Source organism: Panicum hallii, chromosome 6 (genome assembly GCF_002211085.1).
Source record: "Panicum hallii strain FIL2 chromosome 6, PHallii_v3.1, whole genome shotgun sequence".
Lineage (NCBI taxonomy): Eukaryota > Viridiplantae > Streptophyta > Magnoliopsida > Poales > Poaceae > Panicum > Panicum hallii.
In genome coordinates, this window is record NC_038047.1 from 37,775,614 (window position 1) to 37,802,214 (window position 26,601).

Genomic DNA, 26,601 nt, shown 5'->3' on the forward strand with positions numbered 1-26,601 from the left:
GAAACCGATGAGACGATCATGAAAGGGTCATGATGCATGTTTGTTCCATACCTGGCCTTGTCAAATAGACAGTCCTTTGTGGTGGCGCTCAAGTTCGCTGCCTGTTCGACCTCATCAGTTCCTTGGCCGAAGCTCAAGATTTACCGTGGCATGGATCAAGCTCGATGCGAGGTCGAACAGACAACGAATTCGATGCAGAAACACGAAGGACTGTTTACCTGACAAAGAGCTTGGCATGGAACGCACACCATCTAAATGCACAGCTCAAACTAATTATACAAGTAAAACCCAAACAGCAAGAGGCACATGCATGAGACCTGCAAATATACGTACTATATTTCTACTTGTCTTTTGCAAAGGAAAGCTACTGCATTTTGTAAGCCTGATGAATCGATAGACGCTCTGAAAGTCTGAAGGAGATAGTCAGATGTACCTGGGCGTCCAAGCTGCTGCAAACTGCAACATTCAGGAACGCCGGATCCAGCAGGATGGAAGCCGCTGCATTTTTGTAGGCCCGTGAACTGTCACTATTGGAGTAGCTAGCTAAGGTCGCCGCCGCTTGGTTAGGTTAGACTTGTGGGTGCAGCGCTTGCTGAGCTCTAACGCACGCGTGGGCAGCTGACCACGCTTGGAGCTTGCGGATAGCACCAACCCCTTGCATGCGTGACCTCACACTTGTGCCTCTACGGTTGAATAAGTACTATTCTTCTTTCTAAATCTACTTTGGGTGATGACGATGAAACCAATTATAGCGTAACGAATCCTAGGCCTAGAACTGTACCAGTACATATATAGGACAAAAATATGCCATGAAAACACCATTAAAAACCAAGGAATTTAAAAGTGCAAATATTTAGCTAGGCAGTTTTTTTTCTTTGAGGACTCTAGGCAGGGTTAGATGCAGGTGCTGCTGTACCTACTTCCGCTGGAGAGACTTCTCAGTTGCTTCTGTGAGATCTACCACTGCACTGAGCCATTTTTTTTTGGGGGGGAGTGTCGTTCTAGTCTTCTTTGTTCCTTTTTCCTCCCTTGAGCCCTGGGCAGTCTCAGTTTTATAGATGATTGCTTCAGAAGCAGCATCTAAGCAAGTACTTCCCTTCAATCAAGCGAAACCGATGCTTCCTTTCGCGGTTTGATAGCTAGGAAACCACAAGATCTTCACCGGTATAGATTTTTGTAAAATTTTCATCTTTTTGAAATAAAGTAAAATTTTCATCTTGAGGGTGATCTCAAGCAGTCAAGCACTCGTTTACCATCGGATGAGTCTTCAATTCTTCACTCCCGGGGGAGGTGAACTTCACCTGCTACTCCCAGTGAAAATGATACGGAGAAGATGGAAGTGATAAAACCCTCCCGGTCACCACTCTCCAAACACCAGCGATAGCTTTCACTTTCAGTGATGCTGTATCATGCATGGCTGTCGGTACCGTGGCTTGACGTTCTTATATGGGTAGTTCTATCTTCCCCTCTTTTTCAAAGAGAATTCAATCTGATGTGCAAGTCTGCAAGCGACAACTTTGAAAGGGAAGTTCTTCAGGTTGCAGCACTGCTGCACCGGCGTCTCTCGTCCACAAGGTAGCAACAGTTAGCATTCACGCCGTGTCATCAAAGACTTTTCCGCATTTCGTCGACAAATTTCCATTTTCAACTATGTCAGTTGTAATGTACATGGACCAAGCCTCTGTCTGTTGCTGGACACTGCAGTGACCATGCTTGGTATCCAGAGGGAGGGTGATCCCATACCTATGTCTACAGATGGTGCTGGGTACAAATTGAATTGGCTAACCTTCTCACACTAGGCACAGAAAGAATTTCGGACATGTTCGATGGGGAGATGATGCTTCCCATGGTCTGGTTACGGTGAACAATCGCTATGTTAGTTGTCAAGAGGACCACTGGTCGGGGACGGTGAGGAAGTACTTGGACATGGCTTTCCTGAATCTCTTCTTGTACTGCATTGGAGATATGACGGTAGGGGATTCGTTCTTGGGGCCACCAAGAATGCCTGAGGCCTTCACCCATGTCTCCAGCTGTTTGTCCCAGGTGTATTGGCGCAAGTAGTCGATGATGCCAATGACGAGCTCTTTCTTCTCCTCGTCAATCCCAACAAGGAGCGAGTAATCCATGACATCCGCCAGCTGCAAACCATAACAAACCAAATTATAACCATCTGGAATAGATACAAATGGAGGCAAGGAACGAGATGGATTAACACAATGTTCCAGCTGAAACTACTTCAATATAACCTGGATGATAGCTATATGCCTATATCCCAAAAGAATCATGTAAGAGAGTATTATGGCAGAGCCTAGTTGATGCTAGTGTAGTAACATAGCATTCTAATTAAACATTCAGATGCATAGATTAGGCACAAATTAATATATATACCCACATACCGCAAGAAATGAAGTATCATTCCAGACAGCTCTTTCCAATCTTCGCTTTGCCTTGCTCCCCAAAAATATAGGTTTAGTATGCAATGCCTCTATGAGGTTTGAATCCAAGAGGACTTTGCTGTCCCCGGATGTATAGCGGGAGCGTAATGAACCCTTCAGGTCATACACCCTAGATATCTTCCTTTCGAAGAAAAGATTCTCCATCACCATAATATCCATCTTTACTTCTTTCCCAGCTTTCAAGCTCTTAACGCTAACCTGAACTCGAGCAAAAGGGGAGAAATAGAATTCAGTGTGACGTTTTACACTTTACAGTTGGATAAAAAATGATGCAAAGAGTGAATAAAAACAAACCTGATATAACCCTACTATTTTGGCCAGGCAAGTTGGGCTACCAGAAGTCAAGGATTCCATCAAATACTTGAAGTACTGAGGAGCAAATTCTACAAAAGACTCCAGCTCTGTCCTGGTAACTTGTTTGATTATGAACCTCTCATCCATCGTCTTTGCAAAGTAAACATTGCTTTTTCCACCTTGTGCATTCCATCTCTTGCAGCGACTTAGAGAACGTATGTAATCAATATCCTTAGGACAGCATTTCTTTCTGAGCGCAGCAAATTGCCTTTCAAAATAGGAAATCACAGAGAACTTTGTTTTATCTGGAGAAATTGGAGATTCATCATCAAAGGAGAACTTAAAATGAGTACCCTTAGAATCCAAATGTTCTTCTTGTGAGGGTGAGGACCCCTCAAGTCCATGGCTGCCAAACTCAGTAGTATTTGACAGATGAGAAAAACTCAAATTGGAATTCAATCTGCGTGTGACTTGTCTTACATACTCTTCTGATGTCATGGCATATGATACAATACTGGTGGGCTCATCATCGTACACTGCAACAACAATACCACCTTCATATCCAATCTGGGGTAACAGCAACCGTGCCCCATCATCAATCATTTTTGAAGCGGATGAGATATATGTTGGTGTACGGGCAAGAACAACATTTAATTTCTCTAGTACCCCAGGAGACCTTTGAGAACAGGCCCTTCGCATATTTGGCATTGGGTCTTTCAGGATGCTTGTTGTATCTCTGAATAATTCAGCAGATTTGAATGACGATAGATGCAAAGAAGTTGGAGCTAATCCAGTTCGTTCTCTCTGGTGCAAACCCATTGTAGAATTGAACGAATGAATTCTAACAGGGGCTACTACATTCCTGTAGTTTGGACTGTCTAAATTAAAGGATCCATTTTCATCAATTTTGGTGGAAGCTTGTGGAAGATCATACTGTAAATCACTAGATCCAGTCCATGCCAAGTCAATATTATCAGAAAAAATGGATGCGAGTGAGGGTAACCTGTCAACAGGTTCCATATCATTAGAAGGTTTTTTTCCTCCATTGAATTTGCTGTAGACTTTGTCAAGATCCTCTGCGCCATCTGCACCATCCACAGGATGATCCACCAAACAAGTCTGCAAATTTGCATCAGCAACACTGCATTCATTATCATTCAAGTGGCCCTCTCTGGATAACAAAGATTTTCTTGGACTTTCTAAAGATTTTTCGATCTCAATATTGCCACGAAACAAATCGGCTTTCCATTCTTTCAGCCTGGTGTATAGGAGAATATCAAGATTATCAGAACTGATCTTTGAAACATGACCATGTGTTTTAAGAAGTGAGTCTACATGACACAGCCTCCGATCCCAAATGTAGGCATCAAGAAGAAGACCACGCCTCAAGCGGTTGAGCTCTAGAATATCAATTGATGCTTGCATGGGGCTTCTGCTTTCCCTTATGACTGGCAAAAGCAAAATCTGCAAGAAAAGGGACAATAAATTAACATAAAATCGTTGTAACTCTTGATAAAAGTCAAGAATACGGCAGTAAAGTCTGATTGTGCCACCTCATATTCATTTCTTTCCATTTTAAGCGAATCCTTCATCTCGATAATCTGCCTTTGAACAACTTCCTTCACGGGTTCATCCTCAGTTACAATGTTCCTTTCAGTACGATGAAGAAATTCAGATACCTCCACATGCAAGGATTTCATTTTGCCAAATATCTAAGAAACAAAAACATGAGCACATTATAGTTCTTCATGCTAAAACTGGTGTACGGGATGCAGAGGATGAACATAGTCTCCATAAATTTGATATGATAAAATAGCACACCTCAATTGCCACCCTTTTCAGCCACTCCTGTGGATTGCGACAATTGAAATCCAGTATTGATGGGGGAAGATTAACTGAGAGAATATCAACAGGAGAATATCTGAAGAATGCCACCATGTTTCCATACCTGGAATTTAAGATGAAATGTTGAAATCTCATTGGAGCACTGAACAATGTGAGTATGCAAAGAATATAGCAGATACATACCCATAGAAACGAAGGCAGTCCCTCTGGAGTGAATGCCCACAGCTTGCAACTCGGTTAGCAGTAGCATGGTTCGAGAAACTGAGCTCCAGGAATTTCCCGAACGACAGACCCCAGGCAGCATCTGACATGATTATCCTTCGTGTGGCAGGCGGCACACCATCCTTAGGTTCGCACTTGAGGCACCTGTGCCACATCCATATCCTTCCATCACGTTCACCAGGCAACTTTCGAGATCGAAGCCTCCTAACGCTAATTGTTAAGCTCCCGTGCTGGTGAGTATAACACCTGATATGTGATTCTGATGGCTCTTTGCACGACTGGCAGCAATATGCCTGGTAGATATCATGAAAAGTAGAAACCATTAGGTTTAGAAAACTATTATGAGAACGTCCAACATGACAGTGTACATACTCAAGATGAAAATGGGATGTACCTGATCAAATAAGTCTTCCCGTAGGTATCTCCCAAGTGGCTTATCAAAACTACCGTAAAACTTGATGCGAAAAAGCTGGGAACGCTCACATACCAAGCCTTTTGGGATACAAGTACTTGACAGCGAAACTAAGATGCTCTGATGATTGTCAGTACCAGAAAAGTATTCGCCAGCAAATTCATTCAGATCATGCTGGTCTGCTGAGTGATAATCATCAAGCGGTTTGCTATTCCAATGATCCACATGCTGATAATTCTTTTCTGGAAGCTCATCTTGGTGAAGTTTAGCTGCAAGCTTTGCAGAGTTATACAAATCTTGAGGTTGCATAGGAGTTTCATGCCTATTGCATGAACCACTTGCACAGGATTCACAATGTTCACAAGAGTTCAGATGATCAACAGAATATTCAGTTTCTGTATGCTCAGAGTTACCCACAAACCCATGTGTTTCCTCATTCGATGGTAATGAACTAGGTGATACAGAGATATTTTCAAACATCATGTTGACCATAGTAGCCTGTGAGAGTTTACCCTGCTCTGATCTACATCCATGAGGGGGCATTCCAACAGTGGCCAATGCAGCAGAATTGTTGTCTGTACAATTTCTCATATCTGGCTCAACTACCACATGTCTCGAGGGAAATTTAGGAAGTGTTGCACCCTCATCTGCAAAGAATGATGTTTCAAGAGAAAGGTGATAAGCAGCAAAGACTGCAAGTTGTACAGCACGCTTAATCCTCTTTAGTTCCTCCCGACATGACCCTCTCAATAGAACCTACATAAATTGACGCACAGATATAACAAAGGTGTTAGAACTAGAAAAGCAGAACAATAAATTGAATATCACCTACATCTGTTTTGCTAGTACTCTTCATAATTTAACGATCAGTATTTAGTGTTAGCTGATGACATGAGCTGTGCATTCCAATCAAGGTGACTGTGAAAAAGCATTATTACCGTGCAACCCAAACGCCAAGGGCAGCCTTCAAAGAACATCAGTGTCTTGGTTGACCTCCTATTTGTCTGTTTAGCTGATGAGAATTCTGTAACTTTTTGCACCTTGAACATTTCACAATGACCTAGCCTTGCTGAAGCAATACTGTCAACTGATGTCGCAATTTGTGCCCCTGTGCATCTTGATATCCTGTCCAAAAGTGGCCTCTTGACATTCAGAACTAACGAAGTATCTTTTGAAAAGAGCTCCTGAGCAGAAGATGATGCGGTTTTCTCGACTAGCACCACATTAGGTCGACGGGACTCAATCTTTCCAACAACCATTTTCAGGTGCTCCTTCTCCTGTATTAAGGGCATTTATTCATAAGAAGAAACATAGCAAGCAAATATCAAGTAAAAGTATGACTAGGCATATACCTGTTCAAGAATCCTGTTAATGGATGCCAGTTTATTAGGAACCCTGTGGTACTCAAGTGCACCCCCTAAAATGAGTAATTTTGCATTCCTATGCTCAGAGACCATGCGTTTGTGTTTTACATTCTTAGAGCAAACAACTCCTCTAATAAAATTACTGTACAAAAGAAATAATTCATCAGTTCCACATGATGGTGAGAATAAGCATATAGATTGAACTATTTATAAAAACGCACCTATCGCTTGGATCCCCTGATGCTATACATTTGACCTTCACATAATCAGTAGGATCCATGCTGCCTCCTTTCTTGGTATCTGGCCTCACATAGCTTGCTGCTTGCCAAGTTAAGGATGAGACAATATCAAGCCAATTTTTCGGCCCATCTTCATTTCCCAGATCGACACCTTCTGCCTTCAGTAACTGAGCCACAAGAGCTCGGAAATGACCAAGCACAGCATTCTTCAGACCCTTTTTCTGAGCAATGTTTGTGACCTCATCAACACCAGTTATTTTGTTAGCTCTAAAGCTACCAGGAAGAAGCCTGCTTGAGTCCCCAACATCCTCATCCTCATCATCGAATCCAAATAACCTCGATTCGACGTCGTCATTCTCATCTTCTGGGGGTGGTGGGCACCAAATATTGGCATCAAAATCAACAGGATTCTGAGTTTTGCTTCCTTCTCCACCACTGTCAGTGATATTACCATTCATCTGTTCCAGAGGACCATCAGATCCTAAACTCACCGTTGTACCATATCCAGGAGGATCCGGGCTGAAACCGCCATTCTTCCTGGATCTTGGCGGACTGTCACTCTGCTTCACCATCCAAGTCGGGCTCTCCAAGGGGCTTGGGGTCAGGGACCGGTTGATCCCGTTAGGGGTACTAACACTAACAGAGTCTGTATCTGAAAAGTCATGTAAGAAGTCATTCCCAGGGGTGAAAAATGGAACCCCGGGCTCGTGGTCGTCGTCGTCCTCAGCTCGGCTGCATCCACAAAGACCAATTCAATAGGAATTCAGCTCAATAGTTGTCTAATTGTAAAATAACAGGGTGCAAAGAAAACACTTCCGTGATAACTATCCCACCACCGCTTAACAATTTTCATTTTGTCTTTTTCAAGACCAAGCTTTACCCAAATAAAAAAGGTAAAAGACTTTCAGGTAACTTAATAATTAAATCGTAGCAGGTAACACCACGCAACCTTAATCTCCCCTTTCCCCTCAACCTTAATCTCCCCTTTTCCTCCATAGCAAGTCAAAATGGAAACTTGAAACGCAAGTACTGTGCAGCTTTTCCAAGGCGACGGAAACGGAGGCGTAGCACACAGTACCTGACAGCGCGGCAGCGGAGCAGCTGCGGCGAGGAGATCTGCCGGCGCAGGGCGATGGCACGCCTGCCCCCGGATCTCGCCGCGGCGGGCGGCGGCGAGTCCGCGGGTGACGGCCCCCCGCTGCGCGACGTCGGCGTCGCGGGCGGGCGGCCGTCGGTGGCTTCCGCCGGCGTGGGGCCGGCGACGAAGGATCTGACCTTCTGCAGCGCGCCCAGCACGGAGAAGTCGACAACTCCCATCTCGCCGGCACGCCGCGAGAAGACGCTCCCAAAATCACGAAAGAAAAGCTACAAAAATGATAAGAAAAAAAAAGACCACGCCTTTGAGGCTAAAACTCCTCTCCGGCGACGAGGCTGCGGCGGCGGCGGCGGCGAAGCGCGGGGAGCCGATTTCTCGCTTCAGCCTCCGGCCGCGGCGGCGTGTCTCCGTATGCTTGTGCGTGTGTGTATGTACAGGCAGCGGCTAGCAGCAAGCTGCAGGGGGCATTTGCGTGTCAGCCAATGCCGGACTGGTCGGGGGGCATAGGTCGGCGGCTCCTCGCCGGCGGGCCGTCGCCGTGCGGCCGCGCTAGGCGTCGGCGCGTGGGGTCGCGGCAGGGAAAAGAACCAGCATGGCCGGCGGGGGCGAGGCCGTTCGCGGCGGAGGCGCCGGCGAGCGAGAGGCGGGACGGGCGGCGTCTGCGAAAGCAATGGCGGGCGGATTCGGAGGAGGCGGAGCGGTGGGGCGGGGTTTTTAATTGCCCGGAGGGAATGCGGCGGAATGCTGGTGATGGAGGAGCAGTATATATCTTTCGGACAAAAACACAGGGGAACGGGAATGGTGGCGTGGCGGAGTATTAATTGGCGCGCCCCACGCGTAGCGATACCGTATGGATACAGGGGCCGTCGTATTTGTACGAGGTGAGGTGACAATAATGACTTGGGATTCTGGTGGTAGGTAATTGACGGGTTTATAATGTTTGCAGATACTACTGCAATAAAAAGAAATGGGCACCCAAGGTTTGGGGCACCTTCTCCTTTTCATTTCTTTCATACCAATTGTTTTCTTCGGTCCAAAATCGGTATCGTCTTTAATGCTCGTCTAAATATGGTCGTTTAGCTTGTTTGAAGCACGTTTAAACGCTACACCATTACTTGCATTGGATTCTTGAATATGACATGATTTGGTATGGAATGAAATGACTATGTGATCCTTCCCATAAAAACGGTATTCGAAATTTTATTTAGAGTAGGACACTAGTAAATGATCACATGGCGGAATTAGGAACAGTTTGTAGCCTACCAAACAGTCCAAAACAAACGGCTTCAAGCTAAAAGCACCTCATAAGTTCTATTTTCAATCTATACTAGAAACTATGAGTGAAAAAAATATTAGCTTTTTTCCGACTTCTCACGTCTCTTACTCTTCCTTCGTTTGTAAAAAGGTTAGGAGATCCAACAGAGGCCTCCTTGTGTGCATTTAGCTACTGCCTACATTAAGCATGAAAATTTACCTTGATTATTCATAGAGCAAACAAGAAATATCTTACCCATATTTTAGAATGGCTAGATAGCTTGTTGTGATCTTCTTTTCTATTTCTCTCTCTTTTTTTTTCTGTAAAGCTACTCCTTTTTATTTATTAATATATAACAGTAGGGACCATTCTCCTCTTTTTTTCATAAAAATTAGAAAAAACAGTTTTATCAAATATTTTTCCAACAAGATAAGCCAACACAAAAAAATTATTTTACTCTATAAGCTAGAGTTTGAGCCATTTTGACGCTGCCAACGCCTTACCAAACAGGTCCTTACACTACCATAAAAGACCGTGAAATCAAATTGGATAGTAATGAAGGTGTGCAAGTATTTCTTTTCCTAATTAGCAATCCTGACTTTTTTCTCTCTCAAATAATCTCTTACATTTTTCTGAGGAAAACAATTTGTTGAACACTTCCATGTGGCCATTTGATTTGCTGTTTCCTAAAGGCGTTGTTGGTTTGCCCTCAAAAGTTGGGGCGGCTCCACCCTAGAACTAACCCCTTGGACGAGAGTGATAGACACCTTCAAAAAGGCACCGTATACGTGGTAGGAGCAAATTCAATTATAGGAGTAGGTGATGAACATACCATCCAAAAAAAAATGGCAACCTACTGCATCCCCACTCCAGTATCTGGCAGCAGGGACCCACAGCTCCGTGTCCCCACCGGTCGGCGTGCCATGGCAGATCAACGAGAAGCGTTGATCGTTGAACCTTAGGGGCGTTTTAGGATCTGTAGAATATTCAGAAAACCGAAAGTGGATGCACTGTGTGTGTCATGGTCGGATGGATGGACAACCATGTCATCAATCTCGTATGGCTGCATCTAGTAGGGCGGGTTTGAGTAACACTGTCGTGCAATTGTTAGAAAGTGCTAATCACTTTTTAACTCCATCAGTGATGCATATTGTTTAGGCGACAAAATAGAAATGGATTCTAGATTGCGTTTGCCTCTGGAATCCCTTTTTTAGGAAACAAAATACATACACAAACGCTTATATACATGTACGCACACCCATCTCTATAAATATATAAATACAGGTACGCAAATCTACCCTATGAGTACCTCTGAGAGATTAAATCGGCGGATTATCGAGATTGACAAAATCATCGTAGACAAACGGATGATTTAATTTGGTTTTCAACACGGGCAAAAAAAAAGAATCAGCGTACGGTATGCATACACGCAGTCTATCAGAATTAGAGTTAGTTGGCGACGCTGTCAGCCTTGACAGTGCTAGCGTAACGCAATTCAAGTAATCCTGACAGCTCAAGCTGCTCCCTGCATACGGCCGGTAGCAGTTGCTAGTTCTGTCAGCCTGAGAGGTACATACACTTCTGGTTACGTAGCGTGGATCATTTCCATTGGTTTGTGTTAAAACCAAACCTAAATCTGCCGGATCGAAAAGCGCACCCAACTGTTACACATCTCGAAATCCTAAAGTCTAAAACTTTCTGTCAATTTTTTCTATCAAGACCACCTCTTCATCCAACATCACTCAAGCTAGCGAGATTTACCCTGCCGTGTAGTGTAAGACTGTGTCACAGGAGCAACTGAGCAACGAACTCCAACATCAAGTTGTTGCCCTTGCCATGCCGTCAGAAAAGAAAGCATCCAGCAGGTGGTTGCCATGGTGGCCGGTTTCGCAGCAAGTGTACATGCAATGCAAGTGGAAGTGGAGGGAATGCAGTGCACGCCGCCGTGTCGCCGCAGCCGCCGGGCGATTATTCGCCGGCCGACGACCGATCGGCGTCGCTCCGATCCGTGGCCGGCCTCCACCCGCGCGCTCCGGCCAGCCAGCCGACCTCACGCGCGGCGTCATCCACCCATCAGTGATCCGCCATGAACGGCACGGCTGGTTCAAGCAGGGTCCTGGTCGATCCCATCCTCCATGCGTCTCGACGCCCTGCCTGCTCGGCACGTCGACGCGATCCTGCCGAGAGAGACGGATCAAGAGAGAGAACCATTATTCTGAATGCGTGTTAACTAATCCAAAAGGGATTAAGGAAAGCGAGGCGCCACCCTTTACACTGCAGCTGATTCTACGCTCGGACAGCGAGACGTTTGGCGGCGCGCCGGGAGCTGCCGGCCGGCCGGCCGGGCGTCTGAGCGGTGGCGGAAAGCCGCGCGCGGCGAGAACGAGCTGGTGGCCGATGCAGCCGGCCGGCAGCCGGCGTGCCTCCGTCGCCACGGGCTTCACTTCAGATGGAGATGCACGCCGGCCGTGCAGCTGCCAGTACAGGCTCGATCTCTGGTGTGTGCTGGGCCATCGCATCGCATCGCATCATGTTCTGCCCCTGCAGCAGCCTTGAATGGAATCGATGGGAGCAGCAGAAGCCGGGGTGGGGTTGGTGACCACTGGACTGCAGCTGGTTGTTTGTCTGGCTCGTACGGATGATGATTTTGCTCACGTTTATTCCCTGCTTATTTTAGGCTATATATAAAGGCAGTGTCTTGCGTTGGTCGCTCTAGCTGTATATTTTGAAGATTTTTGAAGCCAAATACTTTTACCACATTTTTCTAAAGTTTTGTGGTACTACGTACTCACGTCGGTACAAAAATGCCTATACATCTTTTAGAAAAAAAGAAATCTGCGTCACATTTTACCGCATTCTCAGCTCAAAAACTGATTAAGTAACACTTGACAACGTTTAGCTTTTAAGCTCTAATTTCACTGTCAAAATTGTATTTTTTAGGACTTGCGAAGATAGCTTCTTTCTTTATCTAAGGTTGATCGATTTTTTTTATCCCCCTCTGACGTGCCGCCCTGTTGGGTGAATTTTCTGTGCTCTCAACTCAAGATGATCGATCTTCTCGTGGTTTCACGCTGCGCACGTGAACGCACTCCTGACTTCAACGCCACAGCATCACGTTCAGGGCGACCGAGAAATTCTCAGGGCCTTTGTGACGGAGAGCCAGCAACGGGCACGCCTCTCGAGCTCAAATCTAAGGAAGACTTAGGGTGTGTTCGTTTGTTATTAGAGCCCTCTAAAATCTTTAGAGTGCTCCCCTCTCTAAAGAATCGCAGTCTTATTAGAGGCCGAATTAGAGGCCTGTTCGGTACCGGACCTCTAAAGTTTAGATATTTCGGGTTTTAGAGAGGTGAAACGAACACACCCTTAAGTTCCATCAATTAAGTGGATCTAAGTGGATCAATTCTAGATGCTGGTTTCACGTTCTAAGTGGATCTGTAAAAAAAAATAGATGTTATTTTCTAGCCGGACAGGAGAGCTAATAAGAGGGTAAAAATGAGATTACCATCTTACTCTCATTCAAAACTTTCTAATGTTAAAGTGCGCATGTTACAGTTGGTGCGTGCATGGCTCTGCTTAGGCAAGAACTGGCATCGGAAACGAGATATGTATGCAGAAAACTAAGTTAATGATCATAAGTCGACATGCCTAGCAATATTTATGAAAAATATTTCAAATTTAAAAGAAAGCACTATAGTTACTAAGATATTTTTATAATAAATCTAGTAATACACGGTCGCAAGTTGTCAGTTCATATAATATAATCTTTGCAGAAACTGATGATTCAAACTGAAAAAAAAAACAGTACGGACGATAATCTTAAATATACATTTATATTTTGGAACCAAGTTAGTACAAGAGAGATGATTTATAAAAGTTGTGGATGATGCAATTTTAAGCGAAGTAGCACCTGGAGAGACAAAAAGCTAATGATCTTTCCTAGGTTACTAGACCACACTGTACGACACATTCAGTGTCGTTCTAAATACACACGTGCAGCCATGCAGGCTTTGAGACAAATAGTCAGTCATTTTTCTGCTCGCGCGCGCCTTACAATTTTTTACCGGGATTTTTTTTACTCCGATTTCTCGATATATAGTCAATCCTCACCCCGTGGTCTGGACTAAGTTGTTCGCAATGATTCAAGAATTTTCTGGCTTTTGACCGTAAAACATACGAAAAGCTAGCATATTCCTCAATTTTTAAATATTTTCCCCCTCATAGCCTTTTCAAATTGGCCTTTTGCAAGGTGCTTGGGCCACCTAGCTATATGCAGCACATCACACTTCATGACCTCGTAGGCCACACTGCACGCAACCAAAATCTTTTTAAACCCATTTTTTCCCAGTTGTTGTTTGTCCAATGATTTCAGGTCAAACTTGATTACAAGCTGTGTCCTGCATGCATGAAGCCATGTCAGCTCTGCCTTGCTACTAGCTGTTGCCTGCAACTTGTATTTAAAATCAAACTCTTTCTTGGGTCCACTGAAAGAAATGTGAAACAGTGATCGATCAACAATTGGATGCATGATCTTTGCACACATTATTGGCTCTTTGACGAGAAAATATATCTATTCAAATTTCAATAGAGAAGTTGTGTCCTCCATGCACGAAGCCATGTCAGCTCTACATAGCTAGCTGTTGCTTGTTGCTTGTTGCTAACTTGCTAGGTTTTTTAAAAACAAATTCTCATTGTTTGAACAAGGAAAAAAAAGCTTAACTTTATCCTCTTGAAGCACCAAGTGAATTACTCAAATGATTCATCATTGAACGTGTCCAAATTACATAAACTATTGGTCCTTTAAACGACAAATATATTATTCAGTCAAATGGTCTGCCTTTTTGGGTGTTGGATAAGGGAATAATCACTCGTGGAGCTCACGTCAGCACAGAGCAAGAAGTTTTCCTGAATAATATCCCATGATAAATAAGTCTGTTGCCCAGTCGTGTCCAATGTGCTGGGCAATGGGTAGTGAACTCATTCTTTAGAGGACAATTGGTTGATGACGCTTATTAGGATTAGGTAGGCAAGCCATGCCAAGAGGCCTAACTAACAAGCATTGACACCGCAGGCTTTTCTCATGCATTAGCAGAAGGGTTTTGCTAGAGACCAAAGATCCCCTGCAAGGAATATTCATCCTCCAAAAGGAGACCCAATGACAGGACATCATCTGAGATGCAAGGTGATAGCATTCCTTCGTTATTCCCTGTAACAAAGAAACAAAATGCAACGAAAGAATTCGACGAAGAGACCGCCAGCCAAGGGAAAAGTTGGGGAATGAAGCGTAGCATGAGGCATGGGCAATTTGGGCAGGCCGATGGGCGGCGATACGGCATCAGCCGGTCGGTGGAAGCGGACAGGTTTGCTCCCATGGAAAGCTCGGCATCCAGGGCCCCCCTTGCGGTGGCCGTTCGGCAGCTTTCGTTGCCGCGGCCGGTGCCCATCCATGATCCATCATGCAGGGCAAGACGCCAGCGCCACAGGTGGCCGGACCGAAAGGGATCGATCCAGCACGCGGCAGTTGCAAGCTCATGGAAGAAGAGTCAAGCCGAATTTCAGAACTAAAATGGAGCCTTAATGGTATCTTTGTTCTTCTTTTACGTCAAGCCGTGTTTCGTGCCAAAGTTTAATCAAAGGTTGGCAAAAAGACTTTGAAGGCCAAGGTTGGCAGAGTTTCCTTTTGTGGAAATGACTTCAGTTTTGGAGCATAAAAGGTTCAGGCACGTACGGCACACATATCACGCCCAAGCGTGTTTGTTTTAGCACTGTTTCCTTCTCTTTCTCTATGTATACATTATTATATATATGAATATACTGCCGGTTCAGTCTCTTGGAGATGCTTGTAAAAGTAGAGTTGCATACGTGTATTCATCCCTCATCCGGAGGGATGGAGAGAGGCCTCCACTATCGTTCCGGAGAGAGGCATCCCAGTAAAATGGGATGGTTGGTATTAATCGGAATAAGGGTGAGTATGCGTGCATTTGTGAACGTCTGCGTGTGTTTCGCAAGAAAAATAATAAATGTTTCCTAGACTCTATATTTGTCGATTCTACAGATGTCATAGATCTAAGGGTGAGTGTTTCAACAAGGATCAAATCCAACGGTCGTAACTTAACATGTGACGCAGCTTAATGCGGATGCTCCAATAGAGTCAATTTTTACAAGAATGGAGGATAACAGACAACTAATTTTGCTTGATGCTTTTCTAACAAGGACTCACTTATTGCCTCCTTTCCTTGTGCATTCCTACGACAGCAGTCTGCATGGGACTGGGCGCAGTCCAGTCAGCCCTTTACAGCTCCCCCATGGAACTCACATGGGGGACACGATCTTTTCACAGTCACTCGCTGCCATCTCCAAGGATCACGATCACCTCCAAACAGCCTAGGCAGCGCCGAGCTGGGTCCATCGTCAGCTCGTGATCGGGCCCCTGCTGATTCCTGTCAGATTTAATGAAGAAAATCCGGATCCTTCACCGCAATATGAGTGAGAAGAAGACCCGGAAAAGCCTTCTGGTCAAGTCACAAATCAGCACCACCCCATGAAAGTGAGAGCTTTCTTCCATGGCATGCATACCTGTGCAGCTGGAGGGTGTACGCATGCATGCCAGGTCTCTCTTTTCTTACCCTCTCAAATGGATTAGCTACTTCTATCAAGCAAGCAAATGGATGGGTTATCACTGTCCAAGTTGCTGTTGCGCGTTTCATGAGTTGCAGGAAACCGAATGGAGCCATACACTGAACTGGAGCTATTTATAGCTTGACAGCTATTAGTCAGGAGCAATTTGTATGATTGGAATTGTTTCAGAGCTATGCATGGCCAGTGTTGTTGGATCCGGGCTGGTGCCCAACTGTTGATATTAACCTGTGCCCTAGCTCTACGGTTACGCAGTGGGTTATCTGAACCAAGATTTATCAGGTTCCCTGCATTGACAGGATCATCTAGGGCCTTATCTTTGCTGCTTGGGGTCACCTCAGCTAGCTCCAATTGTGGGTGTCAGGGTCACCAACTTGGGATTTGTTGAACTAGAGCTCAGATAATGTTCCAGGATCAGATATCGATAGCAATTCAGTCTGTCAATTTCGCCGAGTCCATGGTACCATCTCCTTGTTACAAAATTCCTTTTGGCACCTTATGCATGTTTATCTTAACATCAAGGAAATGATTTTGCATGGGCGTGCAGGCACTAGAGTATCTCTAGTATCATATAGTTGTAGCAACTGCATTTTCTTTCTCTACAAAAGAAACCGGATTTTAGGCTGTGAAGCAAAAGTAAAGGGACGTGGATAAAAGGAGGGATGATAGATAGAAGGAAGATGAATAAGAAAGATATAGGATTCCAATGTATATGGTCTATGAATTACATCATAAAAAAAGCAATGTGATAAAGCATCAATATAATAAAATAATAATAAAAATGAGAATTCGAAATCGTAACTTTCGAAACAACAAATAAAAATTTAAAGAAATAAAAAAGAGCAGCCCGCGTTAATAAAACTGAGAAAATTGACTCGGAAAGAAGTTTTTTGGAAGCTCCATTGCAGGATTCAAACCTGTGGTCACAGTTTATACTAGTAGCAACCTAGATGAGGCATGGCATTCAAATCTCAAATGGCATCCTGCAGTAGTGCAATTTGCAGGTCTAGAATACTGAATGTTTGATACCGGCACGCCATTTGACATGTGTCTGAGGGCATCAAAGAGTTTGGATTTGATCTCCCCAACCAGCAGAACAAGTTGGTGCAGGCTTTGAATCTCTCCATAAATGGTACAGTAGATATTCAGATTGCAAGTTGTAGTACTGATTTTCAAATTTAAAATGCAGAGCGTTTTAAAAAAATTAAAACATAAAAATGCAGAGTAGCATATATATTCGAAAGTTCAGACATCAAAGGGCCGTATATAAGTTTAAGCATTTGGTCTGCAAGATAATTTTATTCAAGGGGGTAAGCAAAATTAAAGTAGTTATTTCGAAGTTGCAGATATATGGAAAATGCAAACGGATTAGCTGAACTATGTGAAAAATGTGATGAACAAAAGAACTCCAAGTTAATTAGCTGAACTATTTGAAAAATAATGAGATGTACAATGTGTATCTTGCATCTCAATTTGCAGATAAAAATTCCAGACTTCTCAATCAATCAATCTCTACCACCTGACATACTAGCTACTGTGTGGGGAGCATCATGTATGATTTTTTATAAAAAAAATAAGTTAGGCATACATATTATCTCTGAGAATATATATAATGTTATCTTGTGAGCTCTGATTCAGGTTTGAAGAAGAAACAAAAAATGCCAAGAGCAAGAGGGCATTGAAAAAAAAGGTGAGCACACAGTACAAGGTAGCCATTCAGATATGCTTGGGCCAAAAGCTGGAGGAGACATCAGTACATCACCCCACCTGCTAGCTTTTAACAAAACAACAAGATCACATAAATTTACAATGTGCATAAACAATGGATCAACAGTGTTCTGATTGGTCTCGCCTTTTTCAACGAAAAATTAGATCCTTGTCACATCACAAGTCACACCAGAAACAAGCTCTGGGTTAATGTTCATAAGCATTTGTAATGACATCATGATTACTTCACTGTGAAACACTCTTATGTACGCACTTATCGTAGAACCGAGAAAGCAGAAGAGAACAGATGTACACATGTGCATTTCCTACTCCTTCTATCGATAAGCGTATAGAACTGAAAGACCCGAGAAATGGAAAGTGACTTTGGAAAGAAACTGGCGGACAACAATGGCTGGCCACCTTTTTCAGCCGTTGTCAAAGATGTGGGTCAGGGTTAGGGGTTCTTGTTTTCAATAAAGAAGATTTTTTTTAAAAAAAAACCTTTCTTGTGAATGCGATAAATCGCTATCGGAAGAAACTTAGTAGGATTGGAAACCTAAAGTTATCAGTAATGATGGATAAAGGAATCTTTCTCATTGTGTGATGACACGTGATTTGGAAAGGCCACACAAGGTTGGGTCGGGTGGTGCCAATGGTGCCCAGAAAAGTGGTAGGAAAGGCTCTGAAGGATCTGCAGGCAGAGGGATGAGGTGTGATTGCTGCATCGTTTGGCTCTTTCGCCTGATGATTCGATCATGCATGTATCTCGGGCTTCGCTTTACTGGTAGATGTTAATCCTAGGTTGCAAGGCTGCTCATCAGGTTCCTTAATGGCCAAGACACTTGAGCCTTCAGGTTTAGGAAAGGATGGGCTTCGCTCTTTTGCAAGGTTACTTGGAATCTTAGCAAGAACTTTCTTGTGAACGGTGTGCGGTGTTGCTTGAGAGTAGCTCTGTTCCAGTATGAGCTAACTAACTTTGCAGACTAGTCAATGGTTGTTAGTGGTGTACAATCTCTGAAACTGGAAAAGGAAATGTATGTGTATATGGAACTTTAATCTTTCTAGAGATCATAAATGCTGTAGCAATGTTTATTTCCTTTAATAGAAATATAGAAATATCATTGTATACAAACCGAAGAACTTTATATCTACTTCAGGGTACATGCGTTTGAGTTTTCTTGCCTTCTTGTACTAGAACTCTAGAAGTTTGAAATTGGTGAAGCAAAATACGAAATGAAAAAAAGGGAACACCTGCACTTGTGTGGAAACTAGTGGGCCTTGCATTGTACGATATGGACCATACAATTGGGCTTGTACTACATATGTCACAGGGAGAAGATGAATCAGTTAGGTACCAGCTCTGCTACATTGACCCCTCAATTATGCAGTTGAATGGTTGCTATCATTTCTGATAAAGCGTCTGCATTGCAGTAACGCAACGGAACAACAGGCCCCAGTAGTATATCTTTAGCATCACTCTTACAGATGATCTGGCTGTAAAAAAGGTTAGGAATCACAAGAAATACATGTGGGCTTTGAGTTTCAAAGACCAACTGGGCTCGATTGTATGGGGCCGCATTCTTCAGCCTTTGTGCTTTTTCTAATTTTCTTTCTTGGGCTGACAAATGGGCCGGCCAACTGATAATGAGAAAAGCTTGGATCTTTTAGACAAGGTAGCATCAGTAGATAACAATTGGTTAATCTCAAAAAAAGAAGTAGATGGCAATTGGCTAAATTTTGTTTGTGCCCTGATGCCCTCTCACTCAAAATTTTCAACAATACAGAAATGACACATGATCCATGTCATTTTGTAGGAAACCGAAAATGTGCGTGAAAGTTTTTCAACCTCACACGAATTTGTTTACACAAAAAATCAAGCACATCTTTCGTACAAAAATTACTAAAATTTCTGTTGGTCACATCCAATTTGTAACTTCCACACTACTGGAAATTGTTTTTTCCTGTGGGTGTCCAATTTCCCTGAGTGCTTTTCCAGCAATCCATAGGGAAATTCATTTTTTCTTGTCGGTTGTGAGAAAACTCACAGGGAAATAACCGAATAGGAAAATTCATAATTTCTTTGTCGGTTGTAAAAAAACTCACAGGGAAATTCACGCTCTTCCTATTGGAGAGCATGTTTGCTGTCGATTGACAAGCAGAGCATGGTCAAAAGAGAAAAAAAAGACCAGATACCGTTTGAGTAAATAGTAGACCGACTCTAGGGAGGCCGGCTGGTTCTGCTGCTTCCTTGCATGGGCACTAATGGGCTGCACATGACATTTGTCTATTCGATGCTATCAACATATATGGGCTGGGAAAATCAGCTCAAAGAGGTTAGTTTTTTTTAACCAACAACACTCGACGAGTGGGTTTCTATTAATATAACAGAAAAAATATAAAGTTATATCCCTGGGATAATATAACCAAGCAACAAAAATAAAAAACACGAAAAACAATACCGGCGGGTTGGATTGGGACATCAAAACGCGCCGAAATGGACTCAACTCAAACCACTCAGGTCGGTCGGATTGGGACCTCGACGCAAGCTGCACAACCCATCTCCACGAGACAACTCTGCCCGATCAGATTTGGACATCTACACGGACCTCAAACAACAACTCCGCCCCGTCGAACGCGGCACCCACCAACATTCACACACACATAATCGCCGAAACCTACAGCGTGACCTTGCGTCGATAGGAAACCGACAGAAGCAGATTGCACCACACCGAGAAGACCACCGCCATGCGGGACCCTCCATCATAGTGCCGATGCATCACCACACTCCACCTGACGGAATGAGACCACCGAATTCAGACCTCTCGCAGGCTGCCTCGCAGTTGCCACCATGATAACACAACACGCGGGAGACTTGCCACATCCACCGTTGGACTCCACCTCGCTCTCGTCGCCTCGAAGAAACACCGCAAATGGGGGCCTCGCCACACCCACCACAGAACTCCATATCACGGATCCGTTTTTAAAGTCGCCGTCAGAGTGATGAGTAATGTTGCCCTGCTTCCCAAGATCTCCATCAATCAGCCGAGCTGCCGTCACAGGTCGACCTCACCTCCTTGCTTCACCCGTGCACAAAACCTCTACCGCCATGCCAGTGAGCCAAAGAAGTCGTCCCACGATGTACCGCACCGATAGCCCAGCCAAGATGAGGATCCCGCCGCAGTCCATTGCAAGCCAAATTGTCCCACGATGCCAATGCTGCAAGTGTCGTCCTCCAACGCAATCCCATGCTGCACTGACCTAGCGCCAGCCGCCGCGGTCCGCTGCAAGCAGCCACAACCAGCAACTGTGCGACAACCTTCGGCCACTACCAAAACCACAAACTCAACGCCCATCAGCTTGCCGCGTGGCGGACTTGCCATCACCGGCTATTGCCGTCCATGACCGAAGGACCAGGAATGCCAAAGTCAAGATGGTTCTCTAGAGACGATGCCTCTAAGGAGGGTACGACGCCAAAGGCCCCGCCGTCGCTCGTCCAAGAACTGGACATGGTTTTCACCTAGAGAATCATGTGCACGAGGGTTGTATCTCCAACATGGTGCCCCCAACGGGAAAAACGATGCTCTAGGACGCTTCCGTCATATCCACCAGCAAGAACGCTGGTGAGGGCTTACGCCCGGAGCACCCAACCCCCGCTACACGCTCACGGCTCGGCACTCCCGGGCCACAGCCACGGCAGTCCAACCCGGACGATGCCGCCATCGTGCCTCCACACGCCGCACCGTATACCCCCAACTCCGCTGCGCTCGCCGCACGCCGCCACCAGCCCACCACTGTGCCTGTGAGCCAAGAGGCCACCGAAGTGGCGCACGGCTCCCGCACACTAGCCTGCTCGCTGTCGGATCCAGGCACACGGGACTGCGCACATGGCCTACATCTTACAGGATAAGGGGTGGAGCATGGTCCACGCCCTACACCAGTTGTAACTAATCGTAGCGCAGTAGGACTACTCATACAGTAGTAAAACTATTCAGAGATAGTAGAAAACTACCCGAAAACCACTCGGGTTGGACTCTAGGGCTCGTATTCGGACTTCCATGTAACCCTGTCTCCTCAGACTATATAAGGACGGATAGAGACCCTCCAAAGCAGGAGCATGAGGACTCATGTCTCATGAAATAGATCACCCAGGAGATCACCCGATCACCACCTAAGGCAATACAAATCACACAGGACATAGGGTATTACGCTCTCGGCGGCTCGAACCTGTCTAAACTTTAAATTCCCTGCACCTTCAAGTTCCTAATCTCGGCGACACCCTACCTACAAACTTACCACCTCGGGGGTATCTCTCGGTTGGTGTGACGGTAAAACACCAATACTCGGCTCCGCTCTCGCAGCCTAGAGGCAGCGGCCGCCGCATCGTAGGCCTTCCTCTTATGCCTCCACCGGCTTGAACCACCGGGAACGAGCCCCCGCGCGGCCACACAGCCATGGTCTCCGCGTCCAGCACCCCGCCCAGGCGCGCCGTAGGGTCACCCTACCATCTCCGCGCCTCCGCTCCCTAACGCATCCGCCGCAAGCCGCACCTCGTGCCCGCGACCTCCTCCGATCCACTCCCGCCTCGCCGCGAGGATCTAGCCACGGGAGCGCCGGATCCGCCGCATGGCCGACGGGGTTCACCATGGCCAGCCCGCATGTTCCCCATCTCAAAACTGCTGCGCGCGACTGAATCCCGGCGAGATGCCCCGCCGCTGCGATCCTAGAGTCCCGCACGGGCTTCCGGCTGTCCCTCGGGCGGCGGCGAGGGAGCAGGAGAAGAGGACGGGGGTGGCGGCGGCTTGGTCTTGAGTCGCCTTTCGAGTCGCCGAAGCGGGGACGACGCGGGGCCTTCACTTTCAAGAGGTTAGTTTTTTGGTTGGTTTCGTCAGAATGTTTCTCACACAGTAAAAACACAAAAGTAGTAGTGTGAATACACAAATGGGAACGTTCGACGTCAGGATAAGATCAAAACACTAATTAATGTTCCGGCAGTGTCGTGCACATTTGGCCGTGATGCTCGTCGGTCGGTCGTGTTTCTGGTTCGACCTTTTCTTTTTGGCGAAGTTCGATCTGGTTCGACATGATCGCCTGGCTAGTCAGTACGACTTACCCGACGTCCGACGTCCTGCATCAGTTCATAAGGCGCCTCCCGTGCCATAGCCCTGCTTCCTGAGGTTTAAAGTTTAACCTTAACATATTAAAAAAATTACCATTTAAAGTATTAAATAAAAATTATGTACAAAACTTTTTGCGCTGATGAGTGCTAATTCGTGAGACGAATTTAATGAATCTAATTAATTCATGATTTGCAACTCTGATGTTACAATAACCATCCACTAATTATAGATTAATATACCTTATTAGATTCGTCTCGCGAATTAGTACAGGGATTCTGCAATTAGTTTTGTAATTATAAATGCTTTTAAATGATAAGATTTTTTTTAACATGACAGAGCTAAACTAGTTTAGTCCTGCGGAACCGAACACCCGCTATGTTGGACCTACGGATGGAAGGTAGCGGTAGTAACGGATCATAATCCTAATGTTCTCTTCGCAATTTAACTTCAACTTGATTCTTAATATTTGTATAAAATTAGAGACCGTCTGTGTCCATACCGTGGTCCAGCATGTATTAACACCCTAATGGGACCCGGCTGATTAATTCCATCGTCACAAGTAGCTGGCTTGCTTGATTAGTGGCACGTCCACGTCAGTTTCAATAATTAATGCACGCCCAAACGTCCGGTTAGCAGTGTTCCTCGCAGTAGTACAAGTCGTCGTGTTCCTCGCCGCGCTCCGGCCTGTTCGGTGAGTGATCAGATCCATCAACCTTCTTTGATTTGTCCTAGGTTGAATTACTACCTGCACATGTACAATTATGAAGCTTGCTGAACTCTGATTGTGGATGAGCAGGCAAATTGTTTAGGTTGTTTTTTTTTTTGAAAAGGGAAATTTACTTGAACTTTACCTCAAGATGATATAATAATACTTGAATTTTTTTTTCTAATTTCTGCCTAAGAAACATACAGCCATACACAAAATAGAGAGCAGACACTCTAGTAACTATCATAAACTAGACCGGCACCTACCAGCACCTCAGGCTAGCATGTGTTGGACGCTGGCTGCATTGTCGCATGGAGGTGGCCACTCGGGAGCTAATTACAACCTGTTTGGTATGTTCCACCTCGTACCAAAATAACTCCAGCTATATCTCCTTTGGTGAAGTCATTTTGAAAAAAACATTCGGTAGAATGGCTTCTCCGGTTCTTCCATGAGCGGTGGAAAATATAAAGTGTCTAATTTACACTTATTTCTAATTTAATTGTACATGTCACTTTCATAGTTTCCTTTTGTTTACGATTAATCCCATATGAAATAAAAATTAATGCAGCTTAATTAGTCTCTCCCTAGCCATTAGCAAACATTCTTTTTTATAGGGACATTAACAAACATTCTAATAATATGCTCAACCTCACGCATTGTTTCTGTTTTTCTTTATTTTTGCTGCTGTGAAGTGTGACCCCACCAGTAAGGCAGTAACCATCCTTATCCTTCCCAGTCCCACGAGGCCATGACTGTCCCCGAGCAAAGTGCTAGCCGCCGTCCAAGCTTCGCCAGCTCCAATGTCGCATCACGGCACTGGTCTCGAGCACGCAGAGGAGGAGCAGGAGGTGGGGGACATAGAGCTCGTCGTCGTCCCGCACTGCGTCGAGGTTGCTAGCCTGGCCATCATCCACCACCACCTGCCGCGTCCGCGCCTCCGGGGAACATGCTGGAGCTCAGCCAAGAGGTGAGCGCGGTGGCCCAAGCCGCTTCTGAGAATCCGGCCTGCGCACCTGCGACAGGCGCGCCGGGGCTGGCGGGGCAAGCGCCCGCACCCATGCGGCCATGCCTAGCTGCGCGCCGCTGCCCGTGGATCTGCTGATTCTCCCAACCGGAAGGCCCTCCTTCCATCCGCTCGACGCCGGCCGCCGAAGGGGATTAATCTCAGCGCCGCCTGCTACTCGCGGAGGGAGAGAGCAGCCGACTACGAGGCGATGTGGTGGCATTTTAGCTATAAATCTGAAAAGACTAGCTTGGTATGATCTGATGTTGACTTGCGTATTTGCTTCACTACTTCTCGCCGCTCACGACGTCACAGAGCATTGGACAGATATGAACTGAGCCGACTGAATTATATAAAAAGGATATATAGACTGGCTAAAAAAAAGACCCTAGCTATATATTGAAAGAGGTATGAAAATCAGCAAACCAAGATTCAAGCTCCAATTCCAAGGAGGCTCTTTGCAGTTTTTTCATAAAATTCCCAAAAAGTCACAACGCAATCATGACATTTCATCTTTAATTTTAAATAGAGGGAGTACTCATTAATGATTATTTCATCTTGCACATGGAATCACGTAAACCTTGCAAGCTCGCCTAAGAAGGCATCTGTGTGCTCCTCCCTGACACAGACTGAGAACACACTACTGGCCCCGTCCTTCCCTTTGCACGGCAGGCACACCATGCAACACGGCCATCCCTGAACCGACGGCTGCATGTAGCACGTTACCCTCTCCGGCGTCCCGCCGCCGAAGTTGGCCTTCTCGAAGCCGACGTTCTGCCACGAGGACAGGTGGAGCGCGTTGTACCGGAGCTCGTCGAGCTGGTTCTCAACCATGGCGCGCAGCGGGTCGTCGTCGTCGTCGTGGCCGTGGCCGTCGTTCTTGGCGAGCAGCTGGTCGCTCACCCCATCCTTGGCACGCTTGATCATCTCGATCAGGTCGGTGACGTCCGCGTTCGCCACCGTGCCCGCCGTCACCACGACTCGCTGCGTTGCGACGCAGTTGCCGTAGTAGCCATCCTTAGTGTTCACATGCTTACGCACGTTAGCTTCGAAGGTGAGCAGAGCCAGAGAATCCGGGCTGGAGGCGATCGCGCGAGTGCGGCACTGCCATAGCACGGCGGCGACCGCCTCGAACACGGTGCAAGTCCGACGGCGGCCATTGGAGCGCTCGTGGAACTCAGCTCTGATGCGGTCGATCGAGCTCGAGGGGACGGTGATGTCGAGGCAGACGAGGCCCAACGGCTTGTAGGTCTGGTCGGTGGGCAGAGGGAGGCTGGGGAGCGAATCGTCCCATCTGACCGGAGCAAGCGATGGCGACGGCGACCCGCGCGCGAGTTCGCCGATGGTCTGCAAGAACTGGGCCATCCCGATGCCGTCGGCGACGCCATGGTTCCAGGTCACGCCAACGACGAACCCGCCGCAGGAGAACTCTGTCACCTGCATCAGCAGCAACGGGTCGGCGGGGCCGCAGCTCTCGGCCGGGTAGTAGACGGCGAGCTCCTCCACCAGCGGCGGCGTCCTCGTGTCAGGCGATCGGGCGAAGAATTCGGCGTCCTTCAAGGCGCAGTTCGCGGAGGCGGCGACGAATGCCACGCCCTCGCCGCTGCACTGGATGTGGACCTCGTCGCCGCCGGGCCCTGCAGCAATGCGACCGGCGATAGGGTAGTAGGGGACCAACGCTCGGGACAGCGCTCCCTTTATGGTCTCGGCGGCCTGGCGGATGGGATGCTCGAACACGAGCAACGCCGTGACCGGCACCATGGCGCAAACCCTGTCGAAAGACGAGAGCTTTATGGTGCCGCCGGCGCCGCTCGTCGCCGCCGTCGGCTCCGGCTCTGATGGCCTCACCACCACTGACGGTGACCTTGTCACCACAACCCCCATTGTCCTCTATGTGCGTTTGCGATTTGTCTAGCGTTGATGGCTTCATGCTTTGGTTAATACGCTGTTTATAGAGGGATCAAGCTGACCTCTTGCTCCATTTTTCTGAGCCCACGAGTTCCATGCTTCCATGTGCTAGCCAATCAACTTGCCATCCCATAATTATATGGGTACAACTTGCCAACCAACTGAATAAAAAAAATGACAGAAATGCTTAGAGCCTGATAGCAACTCTACAGCAACTCCAGAGCCTCTCTGAACAGGTCTTCATCCTAAATTTGAAGGGTGGAATAAAAAAATCACACCCTAGCAAATCATCTACTAAATTACATATACATATTTTAGGAGGCTTTCAAATCTCTTCCTCTATC

At 46.1% G+C, this 26,601-nt stretch overlaps 2 protein-coding genes across 2 annotated transcripts; both read right to left on the reverse strand.

Moving 5' to 3' along the window:
* Positions 1-1,613: 1,613 nt before the first annotated feature.
* LOC112896622 (putative 1-phosphatidylinositol-3-phosphate 5-kinase FAB1C) lies at positions 1,614-8,666 on the reverse strand. The gene is made up of 11 exons (XM_025964654.1): positions 7,911-8,666; positions 6,815-7,564; positions 6,582-6,735; positions 6,168-6,506; positions 5,212-5,985; positions 4,779-5,110; positions 4,572-4,698; positions 4,304-4,462; positions 2,751-4,214; positions 2,397-2,654; positions 1,614-2,138 (listed from the first exon to the last, which is right to left on the reverse strand). The coding sequence occupies exons 1-11, from the start codon at positions 8,147-8,149 to the stop codon at positions 1,884-1,886; spliced, it is 4,851 nt and encodes a 1,616-aa protein (XP_025820439.1). The 5' UTR covers positions 8,150-8,666; the 3' UTR covers positions 1,614-1,883.
* Positions 8,667-24,780: 16,114 nt separating this feature from the next.
* On the reverse strand, positions 24,781-26,349 carry LOC112897109 (acyl transferase 15-like). The gene has a single exon (XM_025965307.1). It carries the CDS (start codon positions 26,231-26,233, stop codon positions 24,920-24,922), a length of 1,314 nt encoding a protein of 437 aa, XP_025821092.1. The 5' UTR covers positions 26,234-26,349; the 3' UTR covers positions 24,781-24,919.
* Between the last annotated feature and the right edge of the window lie 252 nt (positions 26,350-26,601).